The 22,605-nt window shown below is 47.2% G+C and overlaps 1 protein-coding gene across 1 annotated transcript in view; it reads right to left on the bottom strand.

Moving 5' to 3' along the window:
- The window catches only part of LOC107109002 (neuron-specific protein family member 2-like), a 108,463-nt gene that overhangs the window by 47,625 nt on the left and 38,233 nt on the right, over positions 1-22,605 (bottom strand). Inside the window, exon 3 of the mRNA XM_015409570.1 lies at positions 2,106-2,225. Within this exon, the coding sequence (XP_015265056.1) occupies positions 2,106-2,225 (120 nt within the window). The remainder of the gene's footprint in view (positions 1-2,105; positions 2,226-22,605) is intronic.

Below are 22,605 nucleotides of genomic sequence, written 5' to 3' on the forward strand. Positions count from 1 at the left end.
AGTAACCCCGGGTTAATCTGGCCGGCTGTAACAGGCCAGATTCACCCCCCCTGGCCAGAGTAACCCCTGCCTGGCCAGGCCAGAGTAACCCCGGGGGTTAGTCCAGGCGGGGGGTTACTCTGGGCTAGCCCATACTAACCCCCGCCTGGCCAGAGTGGTAAGTTAAATGTCAGCTGAATCCAATCTCTTCTTCTTTTTAACTTCTTTTTTTAACTTCTTCTTTTTAACTGCACAACACAACAACCTGTAACCCCGGGCTTAGTTGAGTGGTAACTTAGATGTCAGTGTAACCAGCACAGTGCCAGCTTCTGAGGGTTTCAGGTCCATGAGAAACTTGTCAGGCAATCTGAGATTCCTCTTGGTAGTGAAGAACAGGGTATGAATCCAATCTCATTAGTCAACAGACCCAAATATCAACAGTACTACGACGGACATTTCTTTGGAGAGCCAAATTTTTAATACTATATAGGTAGGTACTTTGTTATTAATTTAATTATGGTACTCCTAAGGTGGCCTTTGCTGAAAACGTCCTCGATCTGATTGAGGTACGTTCACTGAAGTCGACCCCTTCTAACTCTCCCTTCCCCCCCTTTTTTTAAAAAAGGTTGCCCACAACTTTAGATTAGAAAGAAAGAAAGAAAGACGGGGAGGGCATAGAGGGAGGGAGGGCAGAGAGACAGAAAGAGGGAAGAAAAAAGCAAAGCAGGACAGCGGAGCAGACAGAAGAAGGCAGGCAGGCAGGCAGGCAGGCAGGCAGGCAAGCAAGCAAGCAAGCAAGAAAGAAAGAAAGAAAGAAAGAAAGAAAGAAAAGAAAGGGTAGAGCAGAGTCAGTATATCCAGTACATCAGGGTTAGCTTCATCTGAAAGGGGCATGGAGCCCACAATGTCAGCCTCTGAGGGCTTGAGGTCCATAGGAAGCTTTGCCTCAAATGGAGTACACTTGGTTGAGGCATGCACAGATTTGTGATACGCAAACAGAACACCAGGGATAAATTGGTCCCAGTTGTTGCCTTGGTCATTGACAAGCTTACTAAGAGATTGTTTGAGTGTTCGATTGTTATTGGGGAAGTATCTCTCTTAGTAGGAAAATACAGCAGCCCCAGAAAGCAGGCCTGGGGGGTTAATCTGGCCTGGAGGGGTTATTCTAGCCTAGGCCAGAGTAACCCCGGGTTTACTCTGGCCGGGGGGTGAATGGGGGGGTTATTCTAGCCTAGGCCAGAGTAACCCCGGGGTTACTCTGGCCGGGGGGGGTGAATCTGGCCTGTTACAGCCGGCCAGATTAACCTGGGGTTACTCTGGCCGGGGGGTTAATCCGGCCTGTTACACCGGTTCTCCCAGGTTAGAGTCAGCGCACTTAACCACTACACCAAACTGGCACTACACCAAACAGGGCAAAGAGGCCAAGGCCTTCCCCAATGTTGCCTCCCAGCACTGGTAGTGAGAGGTTACTGGACATGGAGATTCATTATAGTAATCTTGACTAGTAAGCCACTGATGCAATGTGAAAGATTTGATGTGATTATGGCCACTGCCCCAATGTAAGGAAGAGGGCCCAGTCACAATTCCGGATCAGTGAGAGGAGGCATCTTATAATCTAGGGCTGCTCTGATACCACTGTTGGCATTTTGCATTTAAACACAGCATCAATCTGTCGCACTCACAGTTCTTCTTCCTCCAGCAAACTGAATGGGGGAGCCCTCAGCTGCAGGGCAGGATGTGTACACTCAAAAGTAATTGATGGATCAAAATGCAGGCTTTTCAAAGTCTGCTTTGTGTCAAACCGAGAATGAACTGCCTTACCTTTAGATTCTTTCAAGAGTATAATATATTTTTGGTGGCAGCGTGGGTTGAAGTTGAGAGCACACAGAAGCTGGACAATAAAGCTAATTTCATGTTCTTTCACAAAGTAATCTAATTCCAGACTTTTGTTGTGAAAGCCAAACACCTTTCAGCTTCCTTGGTGAGGAAGGACTGCTAAATCAGACTCGCTGGATCAAGAACAGAGTTGTACTATTTTTAAACCAGAATCAAGCCAGATGTCATCTATTAATTATTCTGTGATAATTAGCTCTGCACATAGCTTGCTAGCAATTAGCATTTCTTACCTTTAATCTTTCTGTTACACCATCAGTGAAACTGACTGTGAATTCAGCAATTTTAGGCACTCTGAGTTTTCCTTTGTTCTTCTGGTCTGGTTGATATTCTGTTCTTGTTTTCACAATCACCTAGGGGAAAATGTTGACATCTTAACTTTTCAGAACAAAGCTGGCATATTTATGTCATCTGAAACGTTACTTTCCCATAAACTCTTGCCTTGGATAACCTCACATATAATGCTATTGCTTTTTAAAATTTACTCATGAGGAGATCAGATAAATGTGCCATCCAAACCTTCTATAACTTTGAGAATGGAATGTTATGTAGGAAAACACATCCTATACTCAGTCGGACCCCTCTCCCCACTAGGATAGGCTCCATTCATCACTGGACATGATTCTATTGGAAGTGAATTATCATAGTTAGGCTTGGGTCTCATCTAGGCATGCTGAAGCAGTGCCGGGACAGTCTGGGCTAGGGATGGGAGGTCTCCGCGCAAATCCCATATCCGTGCTCATTCCTCCTTTCAGTACTGTGCAGGCTACCTGAGATTCAGAACATGCCCTGATGGCCACTAGGCAATGCTGTCAAATGTGGTTTATTTATACTTATCTATAAATTTTCTGGGCCACCTTTCCATAAAGGGCTCAAGGCAGTTTATGAAAATAAAAGCACATGTCAGAGCACAGAATGATATAAAAAGAGCAATCGAGTGATTCTTCACCTTATATGCTCTCAAAACCATCTCTAGCTTTGCGTGTATAATAGCTGCCTCCTACCATCCAATGATTATCAGAGGCCCAAATAAACATTTGAGATTCAGACATGCCATATTCATAATGTTAAAAGCAACATATGTTTCATTTACTGCATTGCCCTGTATGGATATTTTGGTAGCCTACATTATTACCAACACTGCCTGTTCCTAATCCAGTTAAGGACACAAACGAACCAATTACAAGAAACAGAGATACCTCTGAAAATGGTAACACCACCGAGAGAAGGGAGGGGGGAGGGAAGGGCTTCTCGAAGGCATAGAAGCCAGAGACCCCTCAAGCAATGACTAGGCAGAAATGCTTCGACGTCGAGGGGGCACACATCCCAAGCCCATGAAAAGAGCCAGTTATTCTGAGGCTCTGACTACAACCCCCCAGCACAGAGGGGGGGAATACACCTCCATTCAGACTCCTTTTTTCTTTTTTTCACCACACCTCAGCAGAGGGGGAATAGGCCATCATATGGCTGCTGGGCACACAAACAAACTCCTCAGAGGGCCGTTTCAGCCAGGCTCTTTGTCCACACACCTCAGCAGAGGGGGAATAGGCCATCATCTGGCTGCTGGGCACACAGGCGACCTCCTAAGAGGGCCATTTCAGCCAGGCTCTTTGTCCACACACCTCAGCAGAGGGGGAATAGGCCATCATCAGGCTAGGCGAACTCCTAAGAGGGCCATCGCAGACTGGCTCTTTGTCCACCCCTCCTCACCAGGGAGGGGGAAGCCTTTGGAGAGAGCTCTTCTAAGTCCAGCTCTTTCCACACATGCCTTCAGGGGAAACTGGTAACAGCATGAGCAGGCCGCTCCCTTGTGTGAACCCCTAGGCAGCCAAGGCACAGAGAATGGCTGTTTATCAGCACCATTTTTAGTCATAATGACACAACACCATCAAGCTATCATTGGGGTATGATTTAGAAAAAGTTTAACTGACAAGATGATTCTCCCATCACACCTGCTTTCCTAGGAGCAAGCTGGACATTGTAGTGAACACAGACAGCCATCCTAGCTAGAGTTCCATATGAAGGGGTTTTTTTTCCTGGAGGGGGGAGCACAAAACTACAGATAGTGTGCAATTTGGTCTCAAGAATGTATTAGAGCTCCAGCGATGAAATGCGGTAGGTTAATAGTAAAGTCAGCCATCACTGTATCTAATTGCAAAGGGTTAGCCGCCATGCAGATAGATGAATCTGCACAATGGAGACAGCCACTACTGCCTCTCAGGGAATTCAAAACCCAGAGAAACCCCCAAGATTGCACAAAAACTATACTTTCTAAAATAAAAAAATTGGGGAGTTAAAAAAAAAATCCAAACAGATCAGCCTAGTCAAGGCACACATGAGGAGATCAGATTAGTCAAGCACCATTTTAAGATGCTGTAGCCACCCAAAATTGTGAGAAAGGGAAGGGTGGAAATGGGAGAACTCCCCCGTGAGTCCTCCTAGGTCCCCCTATTGTAATACAAAAGGACAGTTACAGAATTTCCCTCAGCCACAGGGTGAGCTCTGCTTCCTCCAAGCTTCATAACTGAATTGATGGATATTTAGTCTGAATCAAACACTATAGTGGTAAGTTGATTCCTCCATTCAGATGGGACACATGAATGTTTGTGCACATACTGGTTTAGTCTTCAATTAATTTTTTTAAGGAAACATTTTTTTGACAATGTGAATGTTCTCCAGGAGCTGTGGAGGGGAAGGTTCTTGGTGATTCTATAGCTAGCTGACACATCAGTGCTCTGATCGTTGGAGTCTGCTTAAAATTCACAGAACTGTTTCTTTCAGGGCTTGCTTTCAAATGAGGAGAGGTAGGTTTGGACGGAATGCAATAAGGGTACTTCCAGAGCAACCCCACTTCTCTAAAACAATGTTACCTCTGTCTCCACCATAGGGACCTCCATCTCTTCATAAAGGAAAGTTCCTTAGGCCTCAGCAGCTTTCTATTATGTATGCCTTGGATGGTTCCTGATAAGCCACTCAGGCCCATGAATCCATTACATAGTATCACAGATCAACTATGGCCCTTTGGAGCCACTGATCAAACATTTATGTGGGTACCTCTATCTTGTACCAGTGTGTTCTATTGCTATCTTGGTGGCAATCTTCCCTCTGTGCCTTGTCCTCATGTATTTGACCTATCTCTGGCCTCTGACTGTTGTGTTAAAATTTAGAATTTTAATCCTACCTCTGCTGTCCTCTAGGCTGACCCCCAAAGACACTATTAGCCTCCTTCTATAGCTTGATGACCTTCTGTCTGCTTCATGTCCCCTAGCTTAAGCACTGCTCTTGTCTAAACTGGGCATGGACAATCAGACAGACAGGGAACAGATGTTAAAAAAATAAAAATACGGCACAATTCCCCCCCCCCCAAAAAAAACCCTACAATACTGTTAGATAAGGAGGATGATATGCATGGGGTGGAGTAGAGAGAGAGTTGGATGGGGGGTTGTAGTCAAGGATTTTCTGTCTTTGGCTGCAGCCCCTACACTCTTAGTTTTATCTCCTAGGCAAAATATGTGTGGCCCTCCCAGTATTGATGTTTAGTGGGTGTTGTACTGCATATGGTCACAACAGAGAAACAGAGCAGAGGAGGTTCCAAATCTTTTTTGGAACCTGTGTGAGGGATTTGCATATATGGGTCATTTTATGACATGGTGGGGGGAAGCCTAGCTTTACCACTGAGTGTCCAGTGAGTGTCAACAGGCAGATACAGTCAAACATGGATACCCAATTAGAAAATTAGCTGGGCTCTGCAAAGGAGCAGAAAGAGAGCTGCTGGAGTGTTTCAGGGTACATCAGCATACCAAGGTGAAATAATCCACTTGGGGAAGTGATGATGAATGCTCCTGGACCATTTCCAGTCACCTGCAGTGAGTGCACCATGTTTATCTTAGAGGACAAGATGGACTACACTTGTTAGAAGTGTAAGTTGATAGGACTCTTAGAGAAGAAGGTTAGAAGTCTGGAGGAAAGGATTACTACTCCGCATGAGATCAAGGAAGGGGAGGAGTTCATTAACAGAAGACTTGATGTCCTGCACATGGAAGGAGAGACCAGTCAAAGGGACAGCAGTGTAGTTGTCTGCCCTAATAAGACTCCTCAGAGTGCTACAGCAGGACCCCAAAGGCATTGAGCAAGACACCACTCTATGCCGTTAGAACTGAGGAATCCATTCCAGGCCCTTGTGGTGGGGGCAGAGATGAAAAAAACTGCCAGTGAGAGTATCACAAACACAAGCAAGACAGAGGGAGGAGGACAGGGAGATACAAAGAAATGGCACTGGAAGGAAAAGAAAGGTGTTGGTCATAGGTGACTCCCTGCTGAGGGGTATGGAATGTCATGCGTCCAGGCCTGACCCCCTGGCCCAAGAGGTGTGTTGCTTGCCAGGGGGAAATTAAAGCTATTACAGAGGGGATCTTTAAACTCATCAAACTTGCAGAACATTACCCATTCGTGATGTTCCATGTGGGAACCAATGGCACAGCTGTGAACAACATTAAAAGCATTAAGGCTGACTATGAAGCTCTTGGGAGGAATCTAAAGGGAATGGGAGTACAGGTGGTGTTCTCTTTGGTTCTTCCTGTCATAGGACGGGGAATATGACAGGAACAGATGATAATAGAGATGAATGTCAGCTAAGCTGCCAATAGTGTGGTGTGTGTTTTCATTTCATGTGCATTCCTTCCCTTGCGCTTAATTGCCTCTTCGCTGCAACACATATCTCTCAAGGCCACTGGAGGAGTTGATGTGTCTCTGCCCAGATGGAGTCGTGGGAAGCTTCTTACCTGTTTTGCTTTTGCAGCCGTTAGTTCTCAGCTTAATGCCCACATGCGGGAACCCCTGTAATTGGGTACTCCATGGGATGTGTGTATAAGAATGCCCTATAACCTATTATGCGCATAGAACGCCCGCCATTCCTAACAGTGTTCCTGTTACTGCATCTATAGTTTTTCAATAAAAGTGAAACCTTCTTGGAAGCGTGTACTTGACTGATTTGCTGTGGGTCCTGACATACTGTTAGGAATCCTTCATTCCGTATCTCAGCACATCTATCAATTCCAATATGAGCGACGAAGAGGGGAAACTCTTACCAAAAATCCCTGATGACAGCGGGGAGTCGAATGAGGAGCCCGAAGAGCCAGAGGGAGGGATGAAACCCCCGGTAACCACAGCTTCCGTACCGGTGACCACACAACCACCAGCATCGGGAGCAGTGGGGGGCACTGTCCCGAGGTACTCGTCTGTGCATCTGTTCCTGACTCCTCAAGCACCCAGATACCGGGCTGGACAAAGTGGCAGACCCAGTTCCAGCTGGAGCCAGTTCAACCCCGATTCAACCAAAGAGACCTATCTACTATCAGGGGGCCCCTCGAGAGACAGTTTATATGACAGGGGTCTCGCCGCGGTGGCTGGATTACCTCCATTAGGAGCCCAGTTCAAGCCGATCGCTAACCCATGGGTGACGGAGCGATCGAAGGCCCGGAGTGGCCGGGTGTCCCCAGACGAGGGACTGACCGAGCACTTGGAAGCAGCTGATCAAAACATTTAGCATCTGCAGCAAACCTTGGAGGAGGTCATCATGGCTATCCCAGACTTGGTCATGAGAGCAATTGACGAGGCCTTGGAGAGAAGACCGACTGCTCCGTCTGTGCTGGCGGGACAACCAGTACCTCGGCCTGGGGTGCCAGCGCAGCTGGGTGGAGTACCGGCTCCAAGGCCGGGAGACGTAGCAGCACTGGCACCGAGACCGGCCAGTCCATGAGGCCAGGTAACCCCGCATCCAAAAGACCTGATCGAAGCTACGTTCAATGGCAACCCCGATGAACTCTCCTATTTTGTGGTGCGAGTGCAGAAATTCGTTGACCGCTCGGGCCACCCGTTACCTCATGATAGCAGTCGCATTGATGTGGTGGCGGCACAGCTCCGTAGTCCGGCAGCTGCATGGTACGTGGGGTTGCACAATGCTCAGGGCCCTGAGCTCAACGACATGTTTGCTTTCATGTGGGCGCTGGCCGAAAAAGAGGAACTGAGAAAGTTTATCAATAAAAACCTGGCGAGAGGTTTCATCCGGCCGGCCTCATCCCCTTTTGCGGCACCAGTACTTTTCCGGAAGAAAAAGGATGGGGGGCTGAGGCTCTGCACGGATTACTGGGGTTTAAATGCAGTGTCCTCTACCAACGCCTACCCGATGCCTTTGATCAAAGACTTGCTAGCCGAGGCTGCAAAGGGAAAGATCTTTTCTAAGCTGAATTTAAGAGACGCATACTTTAGAGTGCGCATAAAGGAAGGTGACGAGCCGAAAACCGCATTCAACACTCCCCTGGGCCAATTTGAATACCTGGTGATGCTGTTCGGACTTCAGGAGGCCCCAGGGGTATTCATGAACTTAATAAACGAGGTGTTGCACAGGCATTTGTTTAAAGGGGTGCTAGTTTACCTGGATGATATACTTTTGTACTCCCCCGATGTCCCCTCCAATGTGAAATTGGTGAGGGAGGTGTTGAGCACGTTGCACACGCACAAACTGTTTGCAAAACTGTCCAAGTGTGAATTCAACAAGACACACATTGACTTTCTGGGTTACCGCATTTCAAGCGAGGGACTGGAAATGGACCCAGGGAAGGTCCGAGATGTTTTAGGGTGGGAAGCACCCCGAACCCAACGCCAATTACAATCCTTCTTAGGATTTGTGAACTTTTATAGGTCCTTTTTGCCCAACTTTGCCCAAATCAGCCTTCCCCTCATGGACCTTTTGAAAACAAAAGGGAAAGGTCCGGAAGCTACCAGACCCGGTGCTCCGCTGCCCTGGTCTTCGGAATGCCAAGAAGCGTTCATGCGCTTGAAAGCCCTTTTCATTTCGGAGCCGGTGTTGGCTCACCCCGATGAATCTAAAAAGTTCATTGTGCAAACCGACGCGTCTGACGTAGCCATGGGGGGGCTATCCTGCAAGAGGGGGAGGACGGTCTGCTACATTCTTTGGCTTATGTGTCTAAGAAATTCAATGACTCTGAAAGAAATTGGTCTGTGTGGGAGAAGGAGGCGGGGGCAATAAAATTGGCGCTTTCTACATGGAGGCATTGGTTGGAAGGGGCCAGGGTCCCTTTCGAGGTGTGGACAGATCACAAGAACTTAGAGACTCTTAAAACGCCTCGTTGCTTGAATGCAAAACAACTGAGATGGGCGGACTTCTTCTCTAAGTTTCAGTTCACCCTTCATCATTTTCAGGGCTCGGCAAATTCACTGGCAGATACTCTCTCGCGCCTCCCACAGCATGACAGCCAAAGAGACGTCATCCTTGACTCAGTGTTCACCCCCTCCCAACTAGGGGGGGCAGTGATGACTCGCAGCCAAGCCGCCGGCCACCCGGCTCCACCGCTTGTGCCGCCTCACCAGCCTCGCCTTGGGCTGCCCAGTTCAACTCCGCCTTCTCAGAGGCGGACCGGGAGAAATTGGAAGGGGTGGGTGATTGTGTGCAAGGGGAAAATGGCTGCTGGTATCGGGACCATAAACTGTACGTGCCACAATCATTTAGGGGGGAGGTTCATGGCTCAAAGCTGGCGGGACATTCTGGTTTTGTGAAGTCTCTACAGCTGCTACAGAGGCAATTCTGGTGGCCACACATGCGCAAAGACTTGTCTTTGTTCATTCAATCCTGTCAAGTATGCGCTATGTGCAAACCCCGCCCTGGAAAGGTTCCGGGACTTTTAAAGCCCCTTCCCACTCCCAAGTCGACCTTGGGAGGTCATTTCTATGGATTTTATTACAGATTTGCCACCCAGCAAATCGATGACTGTAATCTGGGTGGTGGTGGACCTGTTCTCGAAGCAAGCGCATTTCATCCCCTTTGCCTCCCTGCCCACGGCTAAGGCCCTTGCTAAGGCTTTCTTGGTTCATGTTGTACGACTCCACATGTTGTCGGCCAAGGTGGTCTCTGACAGGGGAACGCAATTTGTTTCCAAGTTCTGGGGTGAATTGATTAAGCTCATGGTGGTGGAAAGGGGTTTGAGTAGTGCTTACCACCCAGAGACTGACGGGCAGACAGAACGGGTTAATCAAACCTTGGAACAGTACATCCGATGCTTTACAAACTATCAAAAAGATGACTGGCATGATCTGTTACCCCTGGCTGAATATTGTTATAATAATACTTGCCACACCTCGACTGGAATGTCCCCGTTTAAAGCTATCTATGGATATGACAGCCCACCGGTTCCCTTTCTAGATGGGGCACTTGACTTGGGGCCTGGGGAGGCGGGATTATGGTGCAAGACACTGAGGGAGTCATGGCCTCTTTTGTGCAAAACATTGAATGCAGCCAAGGAGGCTTATAAAGCACAGGCTGACAAGAGAAGGGTGGAGGGTTGGGCTCTGCAGCCTGGAGACTTTGTGTACGTGTCTACTAAAAAATCAAAATGTTACGCCCAAGTAGGAAGTTGGGATGGAAGTATATTGGCCTGTTTAAGGTGCACAAAATAATCAATGATGTTGCAGTTGATGTGGAATTACCAAAGAATCTGAGGACATTACACTCTGTATTTCATTTCAGCCTCCTGAAAAAAGACACTGGGTCTTGCCCATGGCATCGGGAACCACCAGTTCTGCCACCCATTTTGATCGAAGGCGAGGAACATTATGAAATTTCTCAGATTTTGGACTCTAACCACAAACGAGGGAAGTTGTTTTACTTGGTGGAATGGAAAGACTGGACCCCAGCACCTCGAATGGGTGGAAGTAGGGGATATTCGGGCTCCTCAACTGATACATAAATTCCACTGGGAGTTCCCAGGGAAACTGGGAGATCTCCCGGACTAACTGGGAGACAACTGGATTGATGGGGGGGGAGTTGGTTTTCAAGGGGGCAGTATGTCAGCTAAGCTGCCAATAGTGTGGTGTTTTCATTTCATGTACATTCCTTCCCTTGCGCTTAATTGCCTCTTCGCTGCAACGCATATCTCTCAAGGCCACTGGAAGAGTTGATGTGTCTCTGCCCAGACGGAGTCGTGGGAAGCTTCTTACCTGTTTTGCTTTTGCAGCCATTAGTTCTCAGCTTAATGCCCGCGAGCGGGAACCCCTAATTGGGTACTCCTTGGGGGGGGGGGTTATACGAATGCCCTATAACCTATTATGTGCATAGAACGCCCGCCATTCCTAACAGTGTTCCTGTTACCGCATCTATAGCTTTTCAATAAAAGTAAAACCTTCTTGGAAGCGTGTACTTGACTGATTTGCTGTGGGTCCTGACAATGAACCACTGGCTGCGTTGGTAGTACCAGCAGAAGCATTTTGAATTCTGGGATCACGAACTAGGTTTTCTGGATGACAACCTATTACCACATAATGGACTTCACCTGTGAAGGTCAGGGAAGAATGTGTTTGGCAGAAACCTGGAGAGATTCATCAAGAGGGCTTTAAATTGACACCACAAGGGTGTCAGCTATGCTGCCATCATGTTTATGGGCAAGAGTGCATCTGCTTGACCTGTGTACCAACTGCTGCCGCATTCCTTCACTCTTTATTATCTCTGACCTTGCAAGCTGCCTGTGTAGTGTCTTCCCATCATTTACCCGTGGGATTAGTTTCAATTCCCAGCTTTGGCTTTAACGGCCTGGACCCCCATTCTCCCACGCGGGGGACCTAGGCCGATTGGCCTAGGAGTGGGGGTGTGTGCATACGAATACCCTATATCCCATTATGCTTGTAGGAATGTAGCCATTCCTAACAGTGACGATGTTACTGCCTCTATAGCTCTTAAAATAAAGTATAACCTTATGATAAGTGTGTACTCCTTTGTTTGGCTGTGGAACCTGACATTCTGTTAGGAATCCTACCTTCTCTATCTGTGCGCCTCTCTCAACCCGAGATGAGTGATGAAGAGGAGAAACCTATTCCAACGATGACTGGGGAAGAAACACCCACCACCCAGACCAAGGTAGCAGTGACTACTACGCCACCGGTGACTACCCCGAGGAAGGACCAAGGGCACAGAACCGTACCTAAGACGACCTCGACCCACCTTTTCCTGACCCCCTGCACACCGAGGCAACCGCCCGGGCAGGGGTATCAACCGAGCTCGTTAAGGTGGGGCCAATTTAACCCGGACTCAACGGCAGAGACGTACGTGCTCACGCAGGGGCCCCGGAGGGACAGCCAATTTGATGTTGGATTTGCATCCGCAGGTGGCTTCCCCCCATTTGGGGCAGTCCTGGAATCACCGGCCGGGGCATGGGTGATGGACCGCTCCAAGGTGCGAAGCGCCTGTACCTTCCCAGACGAGGGGCTGGAATTGGCCCACCAGCTGGAGGCGGTGGAATGGGACAGGTGCCAACTGAGACGGGAACTTGAGGAAGTAATCCAGACGATCCCAGAGATGGTGCTGCAAGCCATAAGGGCCAAGAGGGAGGCACAACAGAGGGCCAAGAGGGAGGCACTCCAGCTCTTCCCCCCCTCAACTGGTACCCCCGGAACCAGTGCCCCAAGGACCGAGACTGCGGGGCCTGCCGGACGTACCAGGCCCGGGACCAGGGGAGGAACCGATCCCGGCACCGCAGCCAGGCTGATCGAGGCAACGTTCGACGGGGACCCGGAGGAGCTATCCCATTTCGTGGTTCGAGTGATGGAATTCGTGGAAAGGTGGGGCCACCTGTTCCCGGACTACAGCAGCTGAGTGGATGTTATTACGGCCCAGTTATGAGGAGCTGCCACGGCATGGTATGTGGGACTGCACAACGTGCAGGGCCTGGAGCTACTGAACTTGGATGCTTTTATGTGGGCGTTGCGTGCCCAGTTCGAGGATCGGAATGCCGGGCCCAAAGCAAGGGCATTCTTACGCTCCCTGAAGAAAGGGAAGGGGTCAGTGAGAGAATACTAATCGGAGTTTAAATTGCATGCAGCCAAGGTCCAAAATTGGCCTGATCAGGTCTTGGCGGAGTTGTACCAGGTGGGGTTGAACCCAGAGATCTGCAAAACGGTCCCGCGTGTAGTAGACCCGACTTCCCTCCCTGTGTGGATGCAAGAAGCGGAGAGTGCAGAGACTTGGCTGAACACCCTACGCCTAGACATTGCGGTGGCAGGGGGGAAGCCGAATCCCCCCCCCCAACTGAAGGTGAAATCTGCACGCCCGGCTGAGTCTACCAGAGAGCAACGGATGAAACAAGGACTCCGCCTAAAGTGTGGGGAATGGGGCCATTTCGTGGCCGACTGTAGGGGATCGAGTCTGGGGAAGCCGGTGCAAGCAAAACCAGCCAAGGCATGGCCAAGCACACCAGCAAAGAAACCAGCAGGGAAGCCAAAATTCGCCAAGGTGCTACAGGTCACCCCGGAAGAAATCGGGGAGGAATCCAGCGAAGACGAAGGCAACAAACTGGCAGGAAAAGGCCAGGTCCTGCTGTGAGTGGCGCGAAGCAGCAGGGTCCGATCCCAGAGGCACCAAAAGTGGTGAGCAGCTACCCCCCCCCCCCATTTTTCATGACTGTAACTTATTAACTCAAACCAAGGAACTCACATTCCTCAGGATGTGGGAGGGACCTAATCAATCCCTCCTTAGTAATGGGGTTGGAAGCGGGGGTGGTGAGACTTCAATACCCCCTAATTTTCACCCAAATGGATGGGTCCATGATGAAGGAGCCATGTGAGTTCGAGACGGTCCCGTTGCGGGTGGGGATGGGGGATCACTGGGAGGAACGTCCGTTTGTGATCACCCCCACTGCCAGGTTCCCACTGGTATTAGGGAGTCCCTGGACATGACCCTTACATTTTGTGGGATGAAGGGAAAGTTCAGTTCATATCACCTCGATGCCAAGCGCACCATGGGAACTCACAGTGGGGTTCCCAACCTGTCATGGAAAACCCAAGGGCGTGTTTGGCCCAAGAGGAATTACAATCCATTCCCCCCGAATACTGAGACTTGGCTAGGGTCTTTGAAGAAGAAGAAGCCGACAAGCTCCCCACCCCCATAGGCACTCAGACTGTAGTATCAAATTACTGCCGGGTCACAAATTGCCTAGGGGGTCTGGGGCCCCATTCTCCCGCATGCGGGAGTCAGGCCAATTGGCCTAGGAGTGGGGGGGCATACAAATACCCTATATCCTATTATGCTTGTAGGAACGTAGCCATTCCTAACAGTGACGATGTTACCGCCTCTATAGCTCTTACAATAAAGTATAACCTTATGATAAGCGTGTACTCCTTTGTTTGGCTGTGGAACCTGACAAAGGGGAAGGAAATGACCAACACAGGGATTTAAATGAGGGAGAGCAAACAGCAGAGGCCCACCTGGGAGGGCCAGATCTAATGGAGCCAAAGGTGCAGAGCTTCAGGTGTCTATGTACCAATGCTCAAAGCTTGGGCAATAAGAAGGAAGAGCTTGAGCTTCTAATGCAGACAGAGGGATATGATTTAGTAGACATTACAGAGACTTGGTGGGATGATTCCCATGACTGGAATGTAGTAGTGGATGGATACAAGTTGTTAAAGAAAAATCAAAAGGGTTGAAGAGGAGGTGGAGTGGCACGGTATGTGAAGAGAGGGTTTGTTTGTCAGGAAATACTGCAGGAGGAGGGTGACAGCCCATTGAAAAGTATCTACATGAGGTTAAGAGAAGGACAGACAAACAGTATTGTGGTTGGAGTCTGCTGCAGACCTCCTGACCAGGATGAGGAGGTGGATGCTGCCCTCCTTGAACAGCTTGACAGGGTACCCAAACAACATGAACTGTTAGTTATGGGTGGCTTCAACTTCCTTGATGTGTGCTGGGAGACAAACTCTACAAAGTATCCACAGTCATGCAACTTCCTGACCTGTCTGGATGACAACTTCCTTCACCAAATGGTCAAAGAAGTTACAAGGGGCTCAGCCATACTTGACTTAATATTGACCAACAGGCAAGAGATGGTAGATGGGGTGAAGGTGGTGGGGACCTTAGGGGGAAGTGCCCATGTCTTGCTAGAATTCCTTTTGCTGTGGGGGACCAAGGAAGTTTGTAATCACACATGTATGTTTGATTTCAGTAAGGCAGACTTTAATAAACTCAGAGGTATGATGAGAATCATTCCATGGGCAAGACTGCTGGAAGGGAAAGGAGCAAGTGAAAGGTGGGCTCTCCTAAAATAAGAGTTCTTGCAAACTCAAGCCATTGCTATTCCAAAAGGAAGGAAACCTGGTAGGAAATCCAAGAAGCCAATGCGGATGAACAGAGAACTGTGTGATGTGCTAAGGGAGAAAAAGGAAATGGTCAAGAAATGGAGGCAAGGACATAACTCTAAAGAAGAATAACTGCAGGTATGTGAGGAGCAAGCACAAGATAAAAGAGGCAATGGGCCCACTGTTGGGTGAAAATTGAGAAACTCTGTAGGTCAGCCATCAGAGAGGCCAAAGCTCACAGTGAGCTAAAGCTGGCCAAGGAGGCTCACTACAACAAGAAACTCTTCTTTAGGTATGTGAGGAGCAAACACAAGATAAAAGAGGCAATGGGCCCACTGTTGGGTGAAAATTGAGAAACTCTTGACAGAGGACTGAGAGAAAGCAAAAAGGCTCAATGCCTATTTTGCCTCAGTTTTTTCCCTGAAGAAGAAAACAGGCTCATCTAGAGATGATAGTAGGCAAGGCACAGTGTCTGGGCTGCTAGTTGACATGGACAGAGACGTAGTTGAGAAGCACCAGGCTGCAATGAATTAGGATAAATCCCTTGGGCCAGACAGTATGCACCCAAAAGTGCTCAAAGAACTTTCTAGAGAGCTTGCAGAGCCTTTGTCCATCATCTTCCAGACCTCTTGGAGGAGGGGAGATGTGCCACAAGACTGTAGGGCAGATGTTATCCCAATTTTCAAAAAAAGGCGGAGGGATGACCCAGGAAACTACACACCAGTCAGTCTGACCTTTGTCCCAGGGAAGATACTGGAACAGATTTTAAAGGACTCAATTTGTGACTATCTAAAGGACAACTTGGTGATTGGGGAAGTCAGCACAGATATGACCCTAACAGGTCCGGCCAGACCAACCTCATTTCCTTCTTTGGTTGAGTGACAAGCTTACTGGATCAAGGAAATGCTGTTTACCTGGATTTCAGTAAAGGTTTTGACAAGGGTCCCCATGATGTTCTGATGGGTAAACTAAAGGACTGTGGGCTGGACTCTAGGATAATTAGGTGGATCGGCCGGTTTCCAACTTGCCTTATTTGGGCAAGTTAATTGAGAGGGTGGTGGCGGTGCAGTTGCACAGCTTTCTGGATGACGCTTTCATGCTAGATCCTTTCCAGTCCAGTTTTCGCCCTGGCCACATGACGGAGACAGTACTGGTCGCTCTCACGGATGACCTCCGGAGGCATCTGGATCAGGGCGGGGCGGCAGTGCTGCTGTTGCTAGACCTGTCGGCGGAGTTCAACATGGTCAACCATCAGCTGCTTGCCCACCGCCTCGCCGACATGGGAATTCAGGGGCTCGCCTTGCAATGGCTTGTCTCCTTTCTCAAAGGTCGGGGACAAAGGGTGGCTATTGGGGAGCAGCAGTCCCGAAGGCACCCACTAGTGTGTGGTGTGCCCCAAGGGGCTGTGCTCTCCCCGATGCTATTTAACATCTATATGTGCCCCCTTGCCCAGATTGCCCGGAGGCATGGGCTGGGTTGTCACCAATATGCGGATGACACCCAGCTCTATCGGATGTTGGGCAGTCAGTCTGACTCTACCCTGGAAGATCTAGACCAGGCGTTGCAGGACGTGGCTGGATGACTTAGACTGAGTCGATTGAAATTGAATCCAACGAAGACGGAGGTCCTGTGCCTGAATCGGAGCGGCACGGGGGTAGGGATCCCACTCCCAGCCTTCGGTGGGGTGCCACTGGTGCCAGCTCTGAAGGTCAGAAGCTTGGGAGTGCTCCTGGATGCTTCCTTAACGATGGAGGCTCAGGTAGCAGCCACTGCCAAGGCAGCCTTTTACCATCTTCGGCTGATTAGGCAGTTGGTTCCGTTTTGACCTTTAAAGCCCTTTATGGTCAGGGACCGGCCTACCTGAGGGACCACCTTTCCCCGCATGTTCCCCAGAGAGCACTGCGATCAGGATCCCAAAACCGCCTGGACCTCCCTGGCCCTAAGGATGTCAAGTTGATGGTAACCAGGATGAGGGCTTTTTCGTTTGTGCTCCGTCCTACTGAAATGAGCTCCCTGCCGAGATCAGGGCCCTGCAGGACCTGTCACAGTTCCGCAGGGTCGTGAAAACAGAACTTTTCAGGCAGACGTTCCGATAGGAGCAACGTTTTACCAGAAGCGCCCTGTGGCGAACTCTGATCCTATACGAGCTAATGCGGCGGTACCGCCGAATGTGTCCCTAAATTGCACTTTAGTTTTATCGCCATCTAATGAATGTTTTATATTGACTGGTTATGTTTTAACTGATGTTTTATATTTTATTGTGAATGTATACTGCTTGTCAGTTCCTGGAAGCCGCCCTGAGCCTGCCTAGCGGGGAGGGCGGGGTAAAAGTGAAATAAATAAACAAAATAAATAAAATAAATACTCAGAGAGTAGTTATCAATGGCATTTCATCTGAATGGAGGGAGGTATCCAGTGGGGTGCCACGGGGCTCAGTTCTGGGCCCAGTACTTTTCAATGTTTTTATAAATGTAACCCAGACGTTGGAAATAAAGGCAAGGCTTAGGGCCTCCTTTCTTAAAGCCCCCCTCCCACTCACACATCTTGGCTCAAGCAAAGCAACTATTTATTACAACAAGAAAAATACAGTTCTGCACACAGGGTATTGTACTTCCCACTCCCAAACTCCTTTCCCTTCCCTAACCAAAGGTCCAGTAGTCAGTGTTCCAGAAGTACTGTTCTCTTGTTGGAGCTGGTCCAGCCACAGTCCCTCAGCAGCAGGCCTCCAGTAGAAAGGGAAGTTCTCAGGGCCTCTCTCCTCACCATCCGAGAGAAGGAATCAGCATCAGTTCAAAGTCAGATATGTCTGGGGCCTCACTTCCTCCAGAAGAAGTGCTGTCCATCAATGGTGGGCCCGCACCAGACAAAAGCCTTTTCAGCTGAGGCCTTTCAGCAACCCAGTCCTTGGAGAGACAAACGACTAGGCCTCTCTTTGCTCCACCCCCTCCCCAGGTTGATTTTTTCCCAGTCACTCACTACACACACACTCCTCCAAATATGCAAATTAAGTATTTCACTGCTCCACCCAACAGCATATATCCCCAAAGTAATACATAAATGATCTGGATGAGGGTGTGGAGGGACTACTGATTAAATTTGCAGATGACACTAAATTGGGAGGAGCAGCGAACACACCAGAAGATAGAGATAGAATTCAACAAGATCTGAACACACTGGAAAAGTGGGCAAATGTGAACAAGATGCAATTTAGCAAGGATAACTGTCAAGTTCTACATCTGGGTAACAAAAATGAGGAACACGCATACTGGATGGGGGATACACTTCTGGGTAGCAGTGTGTGTGAACAAGACCTTGGGATAAGGGTGGACCATAAATTAAACATGAGCAGCTAATGTGATGCGGTGACAAAAAAGGCTAATGCAATCTTGGGGTGTATCAACAGAATAGAATTTCAAAATGCAGAATTTGGCTGCCTGACAGTGGAACATTTTAAAAAATCACAAGATGTCATAGTCCTGCTGTACACTGCATTGGTCAGGCCACACCTAGAATATTGTGTGCAGTTTTGCTTCCGGGAAAATGGTGCGATGCTGCAGGTGTTTTCAGGACGCCTCTCCCCGACCTTTTTTGCTTTCTTTGGAGTTCCTTTCCTGTCTTCGCCAACTGTGTTGGACTCCTCCCAATCTCCTGGAGGGAGACTGGGCGCAGGAGGCTTGTTCGGTCCCCCCTGCAACGGCAGTTAGCGGGGGAGAGACCGTTTAGCCTCGATGCAGAAGCAAGAAGAGGAGCAGCTTGGATTTCAAGCTGCACAAGCTGCGACCTCCCTTTTAACTTTCGAAACAAAAGGAAATATGCAACAGGAACAGAAGAGTGAGTACGGACTTCTTCACAAACTGAATTAAATGCCCATTAATTGGTCCCCCACGGAGTATTTCTAAATACAGGAAGTGCAAGCAGCTAGGAAAGGAATTAATGATTTTAAAATTTCCCAAACTGTGTTTCTTACCATGCATTGTGCTTTGAATTAGGACTTAATTTGATTGAAACCAAGACATGGGTGTTAACGGTCCGTTACTGGCTTAAATTGTATTTTAACATTGAAGATGGTTCGCTTTTGTCCTTTCTGTTAAAGGAAATTCATAGTACCTCTTGGGACTTGAATATTCGAACCAAAATAAGATCTTTGGGCCTCTCCTTGGAGGAGTTAGCTTTCTCCTCTGAAGTGTATATTTTTAATACAATCAAACAGAGGCTTTTAGATATTGAGTTTCAAAAACTGCAGCCCTTTCATCCCCCTGTCTGCTCTTCAGCTTCATTAAATCTTAAGAATGATGTGGGATGTATTCCCCAGTATTTGTATAATTTGGATAGCCCTAGCCATCGAAGAGCTTTTTCCCTTGCTCGAGTAAATGCCTTCCCATCAAAACTACTGTATGGTAGGTTTCATAATATTCCTAAGTACGAACGGAGATGTGACTGTGGTTCAAGCTCTCTTGATTCAATTGATCACATACTGCTACACCGTTGCATGTATCTGCTAGGGAAAAATGGTTAAACTCTTGGTTGCATGGTAAATATCACCTTTCTAATGAAAGAAAATGTCAAATTCTATTGAATGATACAACAGCAGAGATTACAGTGGCAGTGGCTAATTTTTTAGTCGATGTGATAAGAGTGAAAAATTTGGGAAACTCCGTTTCATGATTTTATAATTATTTCAGTTTTTTAGTTGACTGTGTCATCTTCTGTTTCTGAATTTAATGCTGTATATGCTATTAAAGGTTTATTGATTGATTTAAAAAAATGGAGACAGAAGGGGAGAACAGAGATACCTCAGTTGGAGAAACGGTACAAATAGAATTTCAAAATGCAGAATTTGGCTGCCTGACAGTGGAACAATTTAAAAAATATTTGACTGACCAGGTTCGCCAGGCAGCTGAAGAGGCATGAAAAACATTATAAAGAATCTTCAAAGCGCATGCTTGCAAACCGAAAGTAAAGCAGAGCCCATGCAACGTCAGCGAACACAAGAAGGTTATGAAAGCAGACAAGATGATAGTCAAGAAAAAGAGGTTCAGGACACGAAAGGGGAAGAAAAAAATGATCCCACACAAAACCAGGATATTAAGAAACAAGTAGTGAAATCAGAAAGGATAAAAGAGAATGCCCAAAGAAAACCACAGGCAGAGAAAAAGAAGAAGCTAGTCAAACGCAGAGGGGGACGCCCTCTTAGGAACAAGAACAGAGAAATTAAAAAACTGCAGCCAGATTTGGCAACTTGGGACAGAATTTGAAAGCTAAATATGCCGAATACAAAGATTTAAGACATCTAAGACTGACAATTAAAAAGAAGTTGCAACAGGAAATTAATCAACAAGGTATATTGTGTGGATCAGATAACTTTTGGAAAAGTACTGTATAAAAGAGTTTTGCATGACAGCTCAATGAGTGTAAACAGATATTCAGATAAAATTCAGGAAGGATACAAAAGTGAAAAGGACTATATAAAATATGTTAAAACAAAGAAGGAATAGTAGTGAAAAATGAATAGATTTGTGAAGGAAACGTTCAAAGGTTAGAATCATAATATTATATTAAATTAAACCTGTTTCCTTTTTTTTCTTTATAAAAAACATAATGTTAATAGGTTAAATGGCTGTGCAAGTAATTTTATGTTTGAAAGTTATGTCATATTATTACTGATAAGAGTGAAACTGCCACTTGTATTTAGCTGACGTGTTTGCGGCATTAGATATATGGAGTTTGTTTTGAAAAATAAGTATTTTTTCTTTTAAAGGATTAAAGTAATATGTATACCTAAATTTGTTTAATTCTCTGTAAAAGTCATCTAAACGGATTTGCCAGCAGCTAAGCAATGTAGTGCTTGAAATATATGTTGTGTTGCGTAATAAGGAGGGATAATTTATGTGGTTTTATGTAGATACTTTGACTGGAATAATATACCAGTATGAGGAAACTTATACCAGGGCTGATGCTCCAGTTGCCTATGCAAAGGTGAAAAATAACATTTTGAGTTGCAATGGGAAAGTTTGTTTAAATGGAAGAGAATGTTTAAATATGTTATGAAAGAAATTAGATAAATATCACTGTACGATGTCATTTTAGGTTAGCGGACATACGCGTTGCAACAAGTATATATGTTTTTGTTTTTGTTCTTTTTTCTTTTTTTGTTTATATGTTCCTGAAAATTAATAAAGAGAAATCATAAAAAAGAATATTGTGTGCAGTTCTGGAGGCCTCACTTCAAAAAGGATGTGAACAGAATGGAGTGGGTGCAGAAAAGAGCAATGAGGATGATCGGGGGCCTGGAGACCAAGCCCTATGAGGAAAGGCTGAGGGACTTGGGAATGTTCTGTCTGGAGAAGAGGAGGTTGAGGGGGGGACATGATTGCTCTCTTGAAGTCTTTGAAGGGCTGTCTCTTAGAGGAGGGCAGGGAGCTGTTCCTGTTGGCAGCAGAGGATAGGACTCGCAATAATGGGTTTAAATTAAGGGAGAGAAGATACCAGCTGGATATTAGGAAAACCATTTTTACAGTAAGAATTGTGCAACAGTGGAATCAGCTGCCTAGGGAGGTGGTGAGCTCCCCCTCACTGGCAGTCTTTAAGCAGCGGCTGGACAAACACTTGTCAGGAATGCTCTAGGCTGATCCTGCATGGAGCAGGGGGTTGGACTAATTGGCATGTATGGCCCCTTCCAACTCTAAAACCTGTATATGGTTTCCAAGCACCCACATGCCACAATGAAACTCTGCACTTTTTAGATGCATGCCTTTAAAATCATCTATATGTGGTTTGTTTTCTGTTGAAAATGCATGCATGTTCTCAAAGAAGAAAGTGTGCATGATCCGGATAAAGATATGCCCTGATAAGTCTCATTGCCCAATAGACTTATGGAGAGCCATACAAAAAGTTTCAAAGTTGAAGCCACTGAGTTGGCCTTAATAGGGACTGAGATTAGATAGGTCATCAAAGAAAGTAACTATACTTTGGTTGAGATACTGTCTTGCTTTGTCAACTCATTACCAGTCAACTCATGACTGGATCTTCTTTTCATCTGTGTTTTGCACAGAACTACAATACACCTGTCTCTTAGATTTCTCAGCCCAACCCCCAGACATTCTTCTGCCTGTACCAAAGTGTATGTGTGTAATATACAGACAGATATAGATACACACACATATACATGCACACATACATATACAGAAGTGGGGGACCCACAAAAACTTGCATGGGGTATCTCATTTTCCCCTCCCTCACTATTTCTTCTTTCCCTTTCCTAAAACCTCAAAGCCTCTCCCCTTTTCTTGCCTCCCTTATCCCACCCACTAGCCAACCCACCTTTATATCTCCCCCTGATTTCAGTTTTCCCGCCTTCCCTACTCCTGGCAACCTCTGTTTCACCAAATATGCACTGTGCTGGCTGTCATGCAAGGACTTGTAAGGGTACCTCAGTTCCCCCTATATCACCTTCTTCACACTATTTCCTCTTTTCCTCCTCCTGGCAACCCCCATATCCTTACCCTTGCTTCCTTATCTCCTTCCCAACCACCAACCTAAATTTTTGACCCCCCCACCTGCAGCTATATTTATTTTTACCACATTTATAACCTACCATTC

Source organism: Gekko japonicus, unplaced genomic scaffold (genome assembly GCF_001447785.1).
Source record: "Gekko japonicus isolate JY-2015 unplaced genomic scaffold, Gekko_japonicus_V1.1 scaffold1531, whole genome shotgun sequence".
Lineage (NCBI taxonomy): Eukaryota > Metazoa > Chordata > Lepidosauria > Squamata > Gekkonidae > Gekko > Gekko japonicus.